This window comes from Ambystoma mexicanum, chromosome 4p, assembly GCF_040938575.1.
Source record: "Ambystoma mexicanum isolate Mex_15411 chromosome 4p, UKY_AmexF1_1, whole genome shotgun sequence".
Lineage (NCBI taxonomy): Eukaryota > Metazoa > Chordata > Amphibia > Caudata > Ambystomatidae > Ambystoma > Ambystoma mexicanum.
Genome location: NC_090927.1, coordinates 1,063,607,099 through 1,063,625,576, shown reverse-complemented (window position 1 = coordinate 1,063,625,576; position 18,478 = coordinate 1,063,607,099). Strand labels below are relative to the sequence as shown.

General features: G+C 44.1%; 1 protein-coding gene across 8 annotated transcripts in view; it reads left to right on the top strand.

The window, feature by feature from the left end:
- CEP43 (centrosomal protein 43) overlaps window positions 1–18,478 on the top strand; it is an 816,584-nt gene that overhangs the window by 376,332 nt on the left and 421,774 nt on the right. For all 8 annotated transcript variants that reach the window (XM_069606648.1, XM_069606650.1, XM_069606649.1 and 5 more), the window contains one exon: window positions 9,959–10,020. In XM_069606648.1, the coding sequence (XP_069462749.1) occupies window positions 9,959–10,020 (62 nt within the window). The remainder of the gene's footprint in view (window positions 1–9,958; window positions 10,021–18,478) is intronic.

Below are 18,478 nucleotides of genomic sequence, written 5' to 3'. Positions count from 1 at the left end.
CCTGCCTCTCAAGGGCAAAAAAAACAATAGAACCTTATACTCTGCGAGATACGCGTGGGGCCTCACAGCTCCCAAGCCGAAATTCAAAGCTGGTGACCTTCCCTCAAAATGAACGTACATTCTTGCTTTGCAACATCCCGTGTCCACGCATCCACGAGAAAATGAATTTAGAAACACAGGCTCAGGAAATAGGGGTCCGCTCGTTGTTATTGGCGCTGCTCAGCTGTAGGTGAAGGTGAAATTTGCCAATAGGGCCACCTCTGCTTATCTCATTGCCTACCACCCCATGGCATGTTTTCACAGTCAGTACTTCTTGCGTGCCTAGAATGTTTTGTGGCCTAGGTCTAATCCCTTTTGTAGATCCAGCAGTTATTCAGCTTTTTGCGGAACTTTATTGCAAGTCAACTGCCAAAACCCAAATATTCTTACACACTGTTACCCATTGTTCATTAACATGAAAAATGAAGGTCCCACAGTATCTCATCTAAACGGTGAAATGTGAAAGCAAATCGTAATAATTGTAATATATTTTTAAGAAAAGGACTGAGGATAGATTTCAAAAGACTAAATGCATACTTTATTTATACAGATTATAGAAACATTTTTTACAAAAATAAAAACAGACGGTCATCATTTCAACCGGTATATGAACGATTGAACAAGCTCTGCTTTGGGTGGACATGGGACGCTGGCAATGTTTTGTGGCAATGTATATGTGCTCTGAACAGATTTGTGCGCGATTCCATGACTATGCATCTCAACGACATTAACAATGAGATCTTTCACAAAATCTAATTCCATTTCATCATTATACTGGCTTGACCATCCATTTTCTGCTTCTTTTTGTAAAGGCCATATTGTAGTGAAGCATCCCTAAGTTTCCATCTGTCCTAGATAGTTCACGGCCCACATTCTCGTTATGCGCTAAGACCGCTAGTAAAGTCCTACATTTCATCCCCTGGATGCCAAAATGCAATCTCTTTGGCCTGTACTTTATGCACATATTGTGGAACACCTGCAAATCTCCTGTGTGACAGAATTCTTTGAGTCCCTTCAGATCTCTTGATAGAGTTTTATCAAACACAATCTTCTCAAGGGCTTTGTGTGGAGCTGAAGATGGTATCAACCACTTCTTCTTCCGTGTCTGCTCTGGGGACAAAGGGCCATGTTCACATTGGTGGAAATGTTGGTTTTCTGTCCAGTGGTGAACGTTGGAACAGTGGTGCATCAGTGAGCGCCATTTTTCCAGTAGAATTTCCACAGACCCATCACATGTTTTGGAGCCCCACCAAAGATGGTTGCTGAAAGACTGGGACCATTGCGAAATACTTTCAAAACCTTTTTTTTCCCCTGCAGCCGAGATTTTTTTATTAATTGATTTGGCAACATGCCATACATCAAACTGATGATTAATATTTGGATACTAGTCTCTCATTGTCTTGGCTATTGAAACGTGTCTCTCTGTGGCTATTGGTTCGATTTGCATTCCCCTCGATTGTAGATCTTAGTGATTTTATAAAACCAAGTTTCTCTATGGCCACCGAGGATTTACATTGGGACACCTGCACGACCACCAAAATCACAATTTTCTTACTTTCCATGTCCTGAAGATGGTAGGTGCAGTACTTAGCAGAAAATCCGGGGCTGTCACACTGTCCATCGCCGGCTAGCCTGAACCGTTTATCGGGGAATGTACTTTCAATAGCCAATTGTTAAATATTCCAAGCATCACTGATGGCAGGGAATAGATAATCACGTTGTTATTTGTAGTATTGTGTTTTGGAATGAAATGGAGTCCCACAAACTGAAAGAAACTGGATAACTTCGTGAAACTAGAGCCACTGAAAAGTAAAGCTGCTGCACACAGTAGATTGCCAGCTGGCAGTTTCCCCAGTATCGGTTGAGCGGACCATGAAAATGCTTTGTGACTTTTCACAGGTGGCATGTATTTTCAGGTTACTGCCTTGTGTTCGACGAGTCACGCTCACCAATGGCTTTCCACATACTTCCCCTCCCACTGAATGCACACATTTCAGCATCTTTATAATCTCCATCAAGCTGCTGTCGAATACTATGTATTTGGCCTCTTTTATAATACTGTCATCGAGCAACATTGTTGTTTTGGACTGAGCCGTGGTGGACATATCAGCAAAACAGGACATACTATAGTCGATATCTTTGTCTGTTTTGTCAGTCAATAGTGTTGATGCTTCAGTTTCTGTCACTTCATCTGTTACTTGACGATGGATAGGAGAAAACATCAATGTGGACTGTTTTTTGGGGGGCATTTTCTTGGCAGGTGTCGATTGTGTCAAGTGCTCATCGAGTAATGTAAAAGTATCTTCTATAAATTCAATTGCACCTTCCTCTGGCGGAGCCGGCGCATTGTAGCAATGGTCCAAGAACACTTTGCTGGAATCGCCGGTCTTATTAAAATCATTTTCTGGCCATTGGACATAGGCATCTCGAGTGTGAACACGACACGCCTCAATGAATAGTTCCTCCATGGTGAGAACAGTTTGGCAAGCAGCATCTGTCATTTGTATCGCTGTCTGTGTCTGCATAGTCCCTACTCGATTGGGCAACTACAGGACAGATAGGAAAAGGGGTGTTCAGTGTAAATCCAACATACAGTGTTGTACAAATGACATTTCAAAAAGCATATAATGAAGGCCTTGGCACAAAACTTTTGCCAACAATAGAAAGTGTTTATAACTAACCTTATTTTTATTTATTTTCTTTGAAACCTTCTTTACTCTAACATCCGCAAACTGGCGGACCGACTCTGATACATGTTCCTCTGGTTCAATATACGGATCTTGTATACATCCCTACAAAAAATAGTATCCATTTAAAATAAGTAATTGGCATTACACATCTAATTAGACCGACTTTCTTTTATTCGATGGTACTGTCAGTGCGCATACCTCTGGCTCCAGAGCACCTGCATGGTCTGTTTCCGGAACACCTACAATGGATAATGTAATTGTAGAGGACGCTGCAGCATCTCCCTGAAACACAGTACTTGCATAAGTAAGGTCGAAAAGATTGGAAATGGGACAAAGACGACAAAGGTACATATCAACAGTAAAGTGGCAAAGAAACATTGTGCAATGCATTGATACGTTGCAAAATATGATTGGATTATCTCATCCTATTGAGCTATGAAGACCCATACCTCTGACACCGGATCTACTACGAGGGGTGTTCGTATTGTAGTGGACGCTTCAACATCTCCCTGAAACACAGTACTTTCATTAGTGATGTCGAAAAGATTGGAAACGGGACACACAATTTTGAAAGACCACATAGGTACTTATCAACAGTAAAGTGGTAAAGATACATTGTGTAATGCAATTATACATTGCAAAAATATGATCACATTATCTAGAATTCCGTACATAAAACCAGTCTGGAACAGAATAGCTAGGTAAGATTACCTGATACGCGATCGAAGTGGTTGATGACTCCAGGCAAGACATGGATGTTGAATCTTGTTCCTTCATATTCGGTGGATAGTCATGGAGTGGTAAAGGGAAAGTATTATGCGATTTAGAAATTCCAACATTACAAAATGGCATGTAAGGAGACTGAATAAGAGATAATGACACTTATTGAAACACATAATATAGCATAGTTATCCATCCCCATAAACCATTTTTCTAAGTGGGTTCTACAAAACAAGGACTGATGTTTAGCAAAAAAGTCATTATTTCAACAGCTATTCAATCACATAAGTATTGAAAGTACTATAAGTGGCATTTACACCGAAAATACAGGCGTAAAGCTAAATCCGGAAGCGTGACTCACCTGTGGCGGCATTTTCACGAGTAAAGTCGGAATAGCGTTTGGGAGCAATTTCCGAGTTGTTCTCGGTTGATTCCTCTTTGTGTACAAGGATGTGTCGTACATATCCGGTGAGAAGTGCAGGCTGCAGATGCGGTATCGATGACCCCTCTTGTCCTCCAAGAATTGGTTGACTCTACTTTCAAGGTCTTCCAGTGGATATCCGCAACGTCTGACCCATTCTCTTATTCGATCAACAGTATTAGGGAATACATGCATTGTAATGCCTTTGGATTTGTCATGGGTCTTCGAAGGGCAACCGAAAATAGAACATGCAGGCATTGTTGTTAATTCTGCAAAATAAAGGTCAACATTATTAGAAAATTATTTTGCATAAGCATGTGCGAAAGAATGAATTGGACCAGACATTGTTCGATGCACGCTTTCTTTTGGGCACCACAGCAAAACCAGTGCAGCGTGTGCGGCTGTATTATAGGATACCTTTCACAAACGATTCATTGATGTGTTGAAAATCAGAACATGTTACTCGTCCCTTGAATGTTCTATCGTGCACGAAAATTAAACATGCTTATACTATAGTCAGGGTCCACGAAGGATGCAATACGATGCCAATTGACAATGATAAAAATTGATATACCGATAACATAACAAAAGAAACTCAAGTCAATAGCAATGATACAAATTAACCTAGCACTACGGAGTTAGATACTTCGGAATAGATATAAATTTACAAATGAAGGAGATATGATTAGGATACATGTCCTTACCTTGACCAACAAACAGTTGGATTCAGCAAGCAGAGTAATTAGTGGCAGGAGAACAGGGAGATGTTCACAGATAGCACACTGACGAGTTCACTCGAAGCACTCAGAGTAGGACGTTCACGAGTTGACTTGCAGTGCTCAAGGATGTTCTCAAGGTAAATATCCAGTGGTTTATAAAGAGTAACAAAAAGGGGTGTGTTTGTGAAGGAATGACGTGTATATGTCGTGGCATTATGTACATTGCAGGGGCGCGGTCTGCTTCAGGGGAGGCCTGCCTGGACACACGGTGTCTGAGGCGGCCATGTGAGCATTGGCCCCTGGGCGTGGGATACCTTTTGAAGTGTACATGTTGTTTGGCACCTTGGCTGTTTGCGCCGTTGACAACACGCCATGGCAGCGCACATCCACTGGTGCGAACTGCCTTTGATAGTGGGGGGTGGGATGGATGGGCTGGGAGGCATGCAGACAGGGAACCGGAACACTGCTGAATGGAGACACACTTATGTGGATTGCAGGGGCGCGGTCTGCTTCAGGGGAGGCCTGCCTGGAGACACGGGGTCTGAGGAGGCCATGTGAGCAATGGCCCCTGGGCGTGGGATACCTTTTTGAAGTGTACATGTTTGGCACCTTGGCCGTTTGTGCCCCTGACAGCCCCCCATGGCAGCGCACATCCACAGGTACGAACTACCTTTGATAGTGGGGGGGTGGGATGGATGGGCCGGGAGGCGTGCAGACAAGGCACCAGAACATTGCTGAATGGAGACATACTTGATTCACTTAAAAACTGAAACAACCATTGATAAAAAATATGTTGCGTTTTATTTGGTTTCTTATTTTGATGGCACAAAAATACTACACATTGTAAAGGTCTGGTTGCAGCTTGGCGAGGGAAAATCCCCTGTACTGACCACTGTCGCTGGGGAAAGTTTGTCTAATGGCGCCAACGACACAGGCGGGTATTACTCGTCGAACGCGGTGTCCAAGCCTCCCATGCAGTCACCATGTGTACGAATGATAGGCCACCAGCCGGTACCACCTATGAAAGAGAAAGATACAATCTGTTTTTAAATGACCAAAAAAAGTGTATTAAACCTTGGTCGTCAATGACAATTCTAGTATGCAATGGCATTTTTGTCAGGACAAATGCTAACTAGACACTGCACAATATTGAACGACTTTTATGCGACTATTACTAGAGAATTGCAAGACTAAATCGATATGACGATGATATCTTGAAGTTACGAGAATATAGGGGACAACCGTGAACTAGTAGTGGCCTAACTGACATCACAACCAGACTACACTTACTTGTTACTTGGATTACGAGGGTGAACTGTTGCACGAAGTTAGTGCATAAGCACCATCAAAATCCTCAAAACGGACCGTGTGAAACAGACTGCCGTGAAGTCTGGCAGCTCGGTAACGCATTGCGGCTGTGGATCGCCTTGCGATATGTAGGACAAGCATCCAGAGTTTTCTTGGCATCAGCAGTTCTCCACCTCGGTTGGCATTAGCGCGCACCGATGGCAGGTACACCAGGTGGAAACGCCGTCCATGCGACTAGGCCCAGGCTCTTCATCTGTTGAAACGTCCGCCCAACTGTTGTCCAAATCCCCATCGTCTACAGAGCTTGCTCTTTCCAGTAATTCCTCCTCAGAGGCTCGTACAGGTAGGGCATTATTTTTGCCATTGTGTGGTAAAGAAACAAAAATAATTTGTAGCGGTTGTACTGGTATCTGTTCACACGGGCTACAAGCAACGAAGGTAGCTGACCAGAGGACAGAAACGAGTCACAGAATACTCAAAGAAATACAGCGAGAGGAATGGAAAAGAAAATCTGCTGTTGTGTGTGTGGTGAAACGCTCTGTTTATACTTGTCGAGGAAAGAGGCTTCCTGCCATTTCCATGGCGACACGTCATTAGCTGAGGCGCAGAGAATGTTGACACGCGACGTGCTTTGGCGTTGTGAAATGGGCGGTACGCGTCTAGTGATGTCAGGCTCAGGGGCGGGGGATATGATTTAGTGGTGCTAACGCAGGTCACCCAGGGCAATGCGGCAAGTGATAGGATTATCACAAAATGGCCGTGCCCTGCTGCCTGATTTTGCTTGTGTTCAACAGACGAAAACTCGGCTAAGGTGCATAGGAAATGTTTGTACGATAGATCGAATTATGATTAAAAGCACATGGCCGACCCATAGGGACAATAATATTTTTTGACTGAACCATTCCTTTAACTTCTTATTGCCTTGCTACTCTGATTTGAGAAAACAAAGGGGTCGATACACAAGGAATATTTGATATAGGTTTTGCCTGTCCTAATTTGCGCAATTGACTGGTCGAACATCCAAATACCAGTGGTATGTACTATGAAATCTGGTGTAACCGAATACTGTCAACAATGTGGAAATTACACCTGATTCACAGAAATGGTTCACTTCTGAATCTTTGAAGTTCTGATGCAGTGTCACGTTACTTTGGAATTTCTGATGGGAGAAGCATACAATTTTACAAAAACGTTTGCAGACTTTCTCACTCCAAAATATGTTTACATCACACATACCTTCTTACTACACATTTAAATACATTTTCATTCTTTTCGCGACTTACTCCTAAACCATGAATGCCTAGGTGTGTAACTGGATTATACATGGGTTTCTTTGCTAACTTTTCACTTTTGTGAATACATATTGAGTACCCCGTTTTGCTGACCTGTGCCTACGTCACATGTGCACACCCCCGTCAAACACAGTTAATTTACATTTCCATGGATTGTTCACGTTTGTTTGTCTGCTACAGTCTTCAAATTGCGTAATGTTAAATGTGTGTGCAACCCTCTGTCTGGTGTACTATGGATATTTTGGGAATGTATGGCGATTACCCAAGTTTAGCAAGACTTGCCCTGGTAATGCGCATGCATACATGGTCGTCGAACAGAGAGGACACATCAGCTTGGAGGCACTTCTTGTTTTTGCCATTTGTATTTTTGATATTAATAACTGCCAATCCATGTTTTGGTTAATATGCACGTTTCCAAAGCTGATCAAAATTTCATTTTTCATTTTTTTTGTTGGTTCTGCACATGTCTTTCTAATATAAGTTGTAATTTTACTCCTACAGATTCACACAATTCAAAATGAAAAATAAACGGGACTAATGCAAAAGTAGCAATTATTGGAGATTCACTAGGTTTCCTTTACATACAGCTGTTACAAGTTAACATACATTAAAACAGTGCACCTACCCCAGTGTATGTGTTCCTGACTTTTATCATTATAGCCAGTGTGGTCACTGTTAAATGTAAGTGGAAATGGCATCAAATTCTGGTCCAGTATCATAAAAGAATCCTTTTTTGATTAGGTCAGCAGACGTGTGTTGTCACAGATGGCCTTAATAATACACCAAATCACAGGCAGTTCAAAGGATTTCATTTGTTTATTAGTGGGCTTTATGGCTGCCGTTCTTTAACCTAGGAAGGGGTGATCCCACCCTAATGAAGGCGTCCCAGGGTCCAAAGCTGGAACTAAAGATCTGCAACACCTATTGTCTAAATGGCTACCTGACTGTTGATGGTGGCCGAAAGGCTAAAGCCTTTTCTAACTGGACTTCCTCAGGAAACAATCTGCAGATTCCTAACCAATGGTTTTTCCCACAGGAATGATTTGTGCCTTTTAGATACTATGGGTTTTAACCCTCTTGTTCCTTCCACACCGTATTGTTCCTTCCACTGTGTTGCCCCTCTTCCTGATTCGATCTACTTATCGCCCTCTTCTGCTTCTAATCTTCATCCTCCTTCCTCTTACTCGGTCCACATCTCTCCTATCTCCCTCACTGTACTTCAATGGTCCTCTCTCCTTATTGCTTATCTCCACCCTCTGGTCTTCCTCACTGCTCTCCTCTCCCCACACCACTACTCTCCTCTCACATTTTTTCTCAGTCACCAGTCCTTTCATTTCCACACACATTCACGCCCTAATCTCTCCCTCCACTCGTACACACATGTTCACTTCCTGTCACCAACCAAAACCTCACCTTGCACACACTGTGTAATCTTTCTTCACTCTCCTCTGCAATGTCCTTCCTCCGTTTGGACTCTTGTCCCCCTTCTGTCTCCTCTGACTTCACCCAAACAACCCATAACTTCCTGTCTCACATATCTCCCTTTGGTCATCCCTTCCCACTGATTTCCCGGACCAGTCTTCTGCTATTCTCCCCTCCCGGGAAGTGTTAAGAACAAGAGGATACAAAAGGGAGTCTAAGCACCACACCTTTCTTGTGTCTGGGTCTGCCATGTTTCTGCAAAGGTGGCCCGGGTTGATAGGTTGTGGTGTTCATGTTCCAGTTCGTGTGAGGGCCCTGTTGGCCTGTCTGCTGGGGGAGAGCCTTTCTGTGGCTCTCTCCCAGGTAAGTGTAATGTTGGAGAAGTCCTAATTCTTGTGTTGGCTGGGTTGGGATGGTAGGTCGGTGCAATGGCATGGTAGGTTGCTTGATTGACAGCCGAGCCATTCTGCAGCACTCTCCCAGGTAAACACAATATCCATATAGCGTTTGTTGTGCGTGTGGTCCTCTGCTGCATCTGGTTTTGCTGCATCTCCTCCGCTGTACAGCTGATGGCTGTTTCTGGGGCTTCCCAGCGATCGCTTCTTCCCATATTGTTGACAACTGTATTCTGTTTCTCTGTTATTCGGGAAAACGTGGATGCTGGATGTTGCATTTTTATTGCAACAAAAGAAAAACACTGGCCAGCATCATGCAAGAAAGGTATGGTGTTATTGTTAGTGGCACTGTAGGCAAGCAGGCTGGCACTATGAGAAGGGACATGGATTGCGACCCTCCCAACTCCCACCTTCCCCCTGTGGTGTAGGACCGGCTCTCGTTTCAACCCCTCACAGTTGTAATCAGAGTGCTATTCCATTTTTAACAACATATGCCCTGAAGAAGTCTTCTTGGTTCAACATATAAGTGTTGTTGGCATGGGAACGTTTTCCCTTTCAAAGCATAATGATGTAACGAGAGAGTGGAGGGTTCACTCCAGTGGCAAGGGATTGACGGACTGTGATTCAGAACCCCTCATGTGCCTTGGAGATTACACTCCTCTTCCTTCACCAACAATGAACTCAATCACTTTACTACTATTAACAAAATTGTAAACCACATTGTAGCAACTTTGCTTGATTACAACAAATTGGAAAGCGTGCCAATAATATCTGTCAAACAGCATCTCCCTAAAAACATAATTCAGTATCACGCTAGAACTGGCTTCTGGTCCGATTAATTTAGAATGCAGAAGACCATTAGCTAGCAGTAAAGGAAGTTAACGTCTCTGCTATAAATAAGATGATTGTTTTATGTTTTCTGTATGAGTCAATGCTGTTTTTACATTTATAGGAATATGCTTGAGAGGTATGTAAATGATGAATTCAAGTCTGCCGATAAAGATTTCAACAATGGTGAGTACAGCAAGCAACTTCATATGTTCAAAGCAAGCCACCTTTGGTACATATTGTGATGTTTTCCTGTTTCGTAGTAATGCTGTGAAATCCCATACACACCAGTGACTAAACCATTAAAATGTTGCTTACGTCTTGGCTCTCCCTCCTAACCAACTGGGAGGGTACGCCTGCATCCGTATGGGGGATGGAAAAAGCTGGCTTCAAAAGATAGCTGCCCCTTTAAGAAACTTGAAGTTGGTGAGGCTACGTCATGCATGCGTTACTCCGTGCGCCAGCCCCACACATCACCCCTACATCACCAACATTCCACACACAGTTCCTCTTTTTCCACCTACTGGGCGGGTTGGAATTTGCTGCACTCCATGACTCCTCCTTTTTTGGGGTGTTACTCTTAGCTGTCCATCCAATTCTTTCATGCAATTGCGTTACCTTTTCTTTTTTCTTATTGTAAACGCAGTGCCTGCCTCTGACGTATGCCGTTTATGACAGGATTCAAGCAATGCATCTGTTGTAAAAAACAATTGTCAGCAGCAGATCCTGATGCCTTCATCCGATGCCTGCTTATCCATCACCCGGTGTCATGAGCACTACTCCCGAGGAGCCAGGACTGGCCCAGCGCCCCCGGAAGCAGACCCTTCTTCCACATCTCCGGACCCAGCAGACCCCTACAGGGGCCCTTTGGACCGTGTCCTGGCGCCTTTGGCGCCAGGCTCATAAAGGACTTCAGTCCCGGCGCCATAGGCGTCGGGCTCATATTGATAAACTGTGTAATAATGCATGGGTGGACTTACCTGAGGCAGACCATGCTGCATACTTACCCAGAACAATCCTGTCTGGCTGAAGTCCCCAGCCATCAGGGCTGGGAGGAACTATTTCCTCTATTCAGGAACTCTTTTCTTACCCGGGTGGGGCCGGTGGAAGAACACACACCTGAAGCACTTCTCTGCTATTTAAACCACGCCCGATGGAATACACGTGCTTCGCGTTATTCTGCATCAGCAGCAGGACGCTCACCGAGTCGGCTCCTGCATCCTGGCTCCTGACACGCCCGCCAGCAACCGGAACACCTGCAAACAGACAAGAAAAGAGAAGGCGAGCATTAGAAATTATACTTACCGGAATCCGGCCTCAGCAATCCTACCTCCGACGATCCTGCAAAGGAAAGGTACAAGATTAGCAGCGCTCTCAAACGCTCGCAGCCGCGCCGCCTTGGCTTACCCATCCGTGGCCTCGCCGAACTCCACTGTGGCCACGACGCCGGCAGCATCTCGGCACCTGAAAAACAGAAACAGTCATTAGAGGTGCCCGCTCTAAAGCGTCCACATTTACTTACGTGCCTCATCACGTGCGACAGCGGCTGTGTCGCCGGCAGCATCTCGGCACCTGTAAGCAGAAAAAGACAATCATTAGAAGTAAGCAGTCGCTTTTCTTTCACTTACCTTCCTCCACCGCGGCTACGACGCCAGCTACATCCCAGCACCTGCATAAGAGGAATACATGGTGAGCACTAACTAAGCACGGAGAACAAATACTCACCAAGAGACTTACCTGCTTTAGGTTTCTGGGCCCCGGCTCCTGTGGAGAAAAGACACTCATACTTACGGCTACCGCAGGAGAGACGAAAGGACACAGTGTCCGCAATTATTTCCCATCCAGTGACGTAACTGGATTCTACGCACCCCTGCACCTGAAGCAGGATGGAGAGCTCATCTTTACAATACCTAAGGTGAGAGCTCGCAGAAACCAAGTTGGGGGTCAAGAAGAGTGAGAAACGGGAGATTGGTGGGAACACATATCCACCCCAGCTGGTAATCAATCCCTTTTCTTCCACCTGCAGAAAAACTTACTCTACAAGCCAGGCAATCCAAATTCGGAGGCCCCGTCCAGAGCATCTTTCGGGCCCTGCGCCTCACGATAGAGGAAACGGTAGCAGTCCAGTTCGGGTCAGCTTCTCTGTGGGAATCAGGTGAGCGTTACACCCGGTGAGTATGTGTGTTTTCTGCAGTGGAATTCAGCCAATGTCTCTGCGTAGTGGTCTTTTCATGTCACTGCTGGGACCGGTACCAGAGGCAACCAAAGACTTTGTATGGACCAGGAAGGAGGCCGATGGACCAGGAAGGAGGCCCATATTGCTCAGAGGATGACCGTACCTGGAGGTGTGAGGTATGTGTTTCAACACCTGCCCTCGGTACTCATGTGAAGACTGCCTCCTCAGTTCCGTGGTCTTCACAGAACCGTTTAGGGGGAAACTGTGGGCACTTTCACCTGAGAGTACCTCCTGGTGGGGAAACGCTAGTGCCTCCTGGTGGGAAAGCATTAGTACCTCCAGGTAAGAAGGGGAGCTCATCTGCCTCGGCTCTCCGAACAGGCAAGGGTTGCTTAAGAGGCGAAAGCCTCCAGGATTGATTTGCTACTTCCCGATTCCCCTGTCTCTGCTTCGGCCAAATTGGCTTCCGCAGTCAAGTCTTCTAGTACTTCGGTACCAAAAGAAAACCATTTACCCTTTGGTTACTGCAGTTGAGTCTTCTGACTCTTTGATACCGAAAAAGACGCACAGGTCCTCTCATAAGGGGTATAAGCATTCTCATTCAAGACCCAGCTCGGTACCAACTTCTCCATGGAAGCACAAACTAAAGAAATCGTCCATTGACCAAGTTTCAACTTTGGTACCGGAGAGTCAAAACTGCTCTATCAGTATAATTTCTGACTCAAAAGAATTTGACTCTTTAAATATTTCACAGCTCCTCTCGAAGAATTCTTCAGTTCTCCAGTGAGAGCAAATACTCCAGCAATTGTGCCACAATGTTCTCCTTAAGCTGAGGATATTTCAGCGGAAGCTGTGCAGAGTCTAACAACTGTCGGGTCCACAACTGGTTTTAACCAATATTCAAGTACCCAAACCGGTAGTCTTTCATATTTACAATCCGGCTCATCAAACTGCTAGGATAGATTCTTTCTAATCTACTTTTAGATTAGAAGAGAATCTGTCTGATCAGTCAGACATGGTTAATGAAATTACCAATACAGTCCTTCAGACTGTTATCTGAACCTTTTCTGTAACTCTTGGCACACCGCATTAAGGACAAGGTGACTCCCGCTGTACCTCCTCAGGGAGCGGATCCCATAGAGCCAGCTCCATTGCCAGCTCTTGTGTCAACAGAATGTGGGGATACTTCTCCTCCTCCCCCCCAAAAAGCCAAACATGTCTAAATACACAGATACGGACTCGGATGACGACACTGTATCTATTTCTCTTTCAAAGGTCTTCCATGACATTGTGACAAAGGCTATGCAGGCCTTAGAAATCACACCTAAAAATAAACCTGTGTTCAGGTGTTTTTAGGAAACGTCCTCCTCAGCAAACTAAAACCCTGCTTCCTGTAGAATTGTATGTTATGGAACAGGCCATCGCTCGTGGGGAACACCGCACTCTGATCCTCACATTTCAAAAATCCTTAGACACCAAGTACAAGGTGCCGGAAGAGCCTTTTGTGCTTGTGTAATCTTCCTGCACAATCTGCTGTGGTTTCAGATGCCTTGGGTACTAAAGGTAAAGGCCCTGCACCATTAGAAAAACTCTAAAACCTGGGATGCTCAAGGAAAGAAATCTTATGCTAATGCATCTCTTCAACTCAGACAAGTTAGCACTTCTACTGTGTTGGCAGCCTTCAATATTCTAAACTGGGAAAATCTGGATCGCTTCACAGATCTTCTTCCTCAAGAGACAGTGGATGAGTTTGCTTTCTTGGTTAAGGATTAAACGGACACCACAGCAAGATCAATTATGGGCACGGTCTGCATGCGTAGATATGCTTACTTGGTAGCCACTTTACTGCATCAAGACATCCAGGATAAGGTTTTAGACCTTCCTTTCAATGGTAAAACACTTTTTGATCCCTCCACCCATGAGGTACTTCATAAATGCAAAGCCAGCATCACTACAGCTTGTAAGTGATTTCAATCCGGCCTACACCCAAGTCGACGCCTAGCATGTAGTGCACAACTGAAATCCTTATTTATTTTTGTCTAAAAGTTATTTATTCTGAACGATATACCACTCCTATCACGCCCCTCTCCTGGAACCCCCCAGGCCCCGGTCACACTGAACCAGGAATCAGGCTAGTTTGCAAAGTTACAATATCTAGTTATGTATTTACAATTTAATCACACTGTTTCAACACAACAATCACCAATGGGGTGATGTAACACTGAATAATCTCTTTAATACACAAGTAGTAATAATGAGCAAAACAATTCAGCACAGAAATATTACTTTTGTGTGTGTGTTCAGATCAGATAGCACTGTGGTTAAAAGTTCCTCCTGCAAAACTCCTCAACCCCCAATAGGCAATGTAAAGAGATAGGAGGAGAGAGCAGGTATTCAGGAATGGCAGAATTCAAACAGAATATCAATCCCACTTTCCCCCAGCAACACAAGAGAAAAACAGAATTGACTGTCAAACTGTCCGTTTAAAGTTATCCTTAGACTAGACTGGGCAAAAACACCAAATGTGGTCAAAATTGCTGAAATTGTTATGGATTCTTATGGGAGCCGCTTTGGATAGTTGCACACAAACACAAGCAATGATTTAATACCAAGAAACAATTTGAAATCTTAAAATTCAAGTCGGGAGCAATCAAAAGCTGTTTTAGACGTGTAAGAATTTCCTAAAGCGAAAAAGTTGCGGCAAACTTTTCACTGCGCGATAATCGCGATAACGGGAGAACCGTATGAATTTAGAATGCGGTTTTAGATGCGAATTAAAGCTGTGGATGTTAACTACAAGCAGAAGTTTGTTTCTAGCATAAAAACTGAGGAAGATCTGGACGTTTTAGTAGAGGTCGTTTTTTCGAGATAGGCGCAAGAATGGAAAACAGGAATGCACTTTTAAAATGACAAAAGGATTTCTTACACTAGAGGATGACTATGAATAAAACGAATACCACACAGGAACACAGCCACTTGATCAGAATGACTGCCTGCAGAGGAAACTCGCCTTCTTCAGATGCGAAAAGATCAGCGCAAAGATAGTTTTAACAGTACTAGTTGTGGAAGAAAGCTAGGATAGATTGGATAGGGAGTTCAGACAATTCAAAAATACTCCTAACAAGAATGTTGCCCTTTTCATCAGGAACACAGGGTCCAATTTATAAGCACATTTCTACATGTGTGCGCGTTTAACATGGGCATAAGTGGATAAAGTTTCATACTGCCAAAATTTAGATTCTTAAATCTGTTACTTTTGTATTTTTCACAATTTTAACTGGCAAATTATAAGTCCTTTAAAAAAGTGTTTTGTCCTTGTTAAGCTGTTAAGTTGTTTTAGGTCCACCTCTTTTTGTCTCCGTGCAGTCCAGTAGAATTCTCCTCCCTTTTTGCTCTTGGCAGAGGCCATTTACAACTGTCCTCACACCTTGCATTTCCTTAGCAGCAGCTGTTCCCCGTGCCTCTGTAGACCAGGTTCTTTCCAAACCCTACAATTACCACTTTGGTGTGATTTCCTGCTGGAGGGAAAGGCCTTCTTTCTGTGAGAAACCTGCTATTCCAGTTTGGCAGCTTTAGCCAAGCTTATTTTAATTGTTACTTCTGTTGAATTTTTCCTTAGCTTAAAACAAACTTGTGATTTTAAAATAGCAGCTACAATTCTCATTCAAGATTTTAAACCTTGGGATCAAAAAAATTACAACATAGGTTACTCTCAGTAACGGGCCTTTTAGATTGCAAACATTTGGTTTCAGTTTATATACATGTTTAAAGTTTAATCAGGCAGGCTCCTGACAGCTTTCATCCCTGCAGTCCTCTGCTGCACAGAGATTTTTGGCATGCACACAGGCCACTTTTGCTGTGGAAATCCCTTTATGCTTTCAGCTTTTCAGGACCGTGCAAGTTCACAATGATTTATTTAACTAAGTGAATTGTAGCACTCAGCAAGAATTTTGGATGTTTGAAGGTGTTTTGTACTGGCATTCTGCAGTTTCAGGAACAAAGAAAAAGGGATTTAAAGCAAGATTTTGGGTTTCATTTAGCGAAGCACGGCTTTTTCCTTCTGTACTCCATTTTCAATGGTTGTGGAGCCCAGTAACCTATTTCAGGAGTGAGAGCTCTGTTCCACCACTGACAACATGCATGCAGATTGGGCCACCATCTTTTTGTGCGTTGCAAAGTGTGATTTTCCGAGGTTTTGGCGCGCACAAGGGTTTCGTGGCCATTTTGCTATTTCTGGCACCATCCTAACCGTGATGCCGCATAGCAGAGCAAAAGTGGGTCAAAACATCCCACAAGCTAAATCACTTGGTTCTAGCTCAGTGAAGCAGCCTTGTCAACAAAATTTCAAATCCTTCAAACCATGTGTTCAAGGAAATAGTGGTTCTTCCGCAACCACTACATTCTACTATTCAGCTCAAACGAGAAGATACAGGCCAAAGTCCAAGTCGGGGATCGCTCCTTCTTCCGTCTCTTCTCAGGAACAAAAGAAGTCTGTCTGACTTCCATCCTGGGATGTACGTTGCATCAGCTCCAATTACTATCAAAGAGCAGACATTCCCTCTAGCAGGCAGGATCTCAAGTTTTCTTCCTCAATGGGAATACATCACCCGAGAGGAATGGGTTTTGAATATCAACGGTGACGCTTGCCCTCTAGCCCTTCCTTCTGTTCTTCCATTTTCCCCTCCAAAGTTCCAAAAGTAATCACCAGAACTTTTAGTAGAGATTCATAAACTGCTCTCTCTGGGAGCAATAGAATTGTTTCCAGGGGAAGAATTGGGTCAGGGATTCTGCTCCCGTTATTTTATAATCCTGAAGAAGACTGACGGGATTCACCCAATTCTAGATATTTCCGAGCTAAACCAGTTTCTGCTGTTCGATACTTTCCACGTGGTCACTTTACATCAGAACTGGATGGTATACATAGATCTACAAGATGCCTATTTTCATATTCCCATTTTAAAGGAATAGCGGCAGTATCAGAGGTTCACCATGGGTAAGTCTCATTACCAATACACTTTCCTCCCTTTCGGGCTCAGTTCAGCCCCCAGCGTCTTCATCAAAGTCTTGGGGGCTGTGGGAGCCCACCTACGGTTGAAGATGGTGCATCTATATCCATACCTGGACGATTTGCTTTTGAAAGCTCAATCTCCTGGGTGAATTACTTCAAGAGATGCAATTAACATGCAACACCTTTTTCAATCTAGGCTTTTCAGTCAATGTGGCAAAGTCAAAACTCATTCCTTCACAAAGGATTCAGTTTCTGGGAGCGGTATGGGATACTAAAGAAAAGACCTTTCCACCGTCAGAATCAGTGGTGGCAATTCAGCAGGTAATCTCTGTATTCAGCGCAGATCCGCTTCTGCCAGCATGTTGGTTTCAAAGACTTTTGGTGCTAATGGCTTCTTGCAACAATCTAGTCCCCTACGCAAGGCTTCAAATTAGAACCATTCAGTGGCATCTTGCCAGCAACTGTGACCAACTGCTGGAATCTCAGGATATGAACATTCAAATCACGAGTCAGATTCAATATTCCCTGGAGAACCTATTGATCAGGTCTCCCTTTTGTCTTCCTTTTAATTACAAAAGAGTCGTCAGAGTATGGGTGGGGAGCCCACTGTCAAGATCTGACCGCTCATGGCCTTTAGTCAGCCCAGGAAAAAAAAATCACATAAATGTCTTCGAGCCAAGAGCCATTTTTCATGCTCTAAAATCCTTTCTTCCCTCCCTTCAAGGAAATACCACTGCAATGTATCATGTCAACAAGCTTGGGATTGGGGGGGACCTCATTCTCTTCCTCGGTCTACTTGCAGAGAAGGGATGGTATTGAGAATCACATTTTCTTGATAGCTTCCCATTTGGAGGGAAAGAACATCTTAGCGGACAATCTCAGCAGGCTAGAATCTGCTCCTCCATGAAGTTGTCAGTAGTTAAGACAATTTTTCAGAAGTGGGGCCATCCAGCAGTGGACCTCTTTGCCACACAGTACAATGCTCTTTGTCCTCCGTGTGCTTTGAGGCAGGGTCTGGGTCTTCATTCCTTGGGAGATGCCCTACAGCTGGGTGGGGCAAGCAAAGCACTTTATGCGTTACCTCCACTTCCCTTGACACAAGACGTTACTCAAGTTCAGAATGTCCCAGAAACTAACATGGGTTCTTGTAACGCTGTTCTTGCCATGCCAGATTTGGTTCTCTGATCTCCTCGAAATAGCAGGGACTTCCAAGTTAGATCTCCCATTATCGGAGGATCTATTGACTCAACAGAAGCGGCAGGTGCTTCATCCTGGAAAGCTTGTTTCCTGAGGAACTTTCCTTCGCTCATCTTCATTTATCAGAACAGAACCTGAAGATTGTCAGCCTGCAGAAAAGCTTCAACAAGAAAACATCATCTTTGGCTGCATTTCTGCCATTGGGTTCTAGACTACAGGCTTAATCCTCTATAGGCTTCAATTGATAATGGCATGTCCTTTAT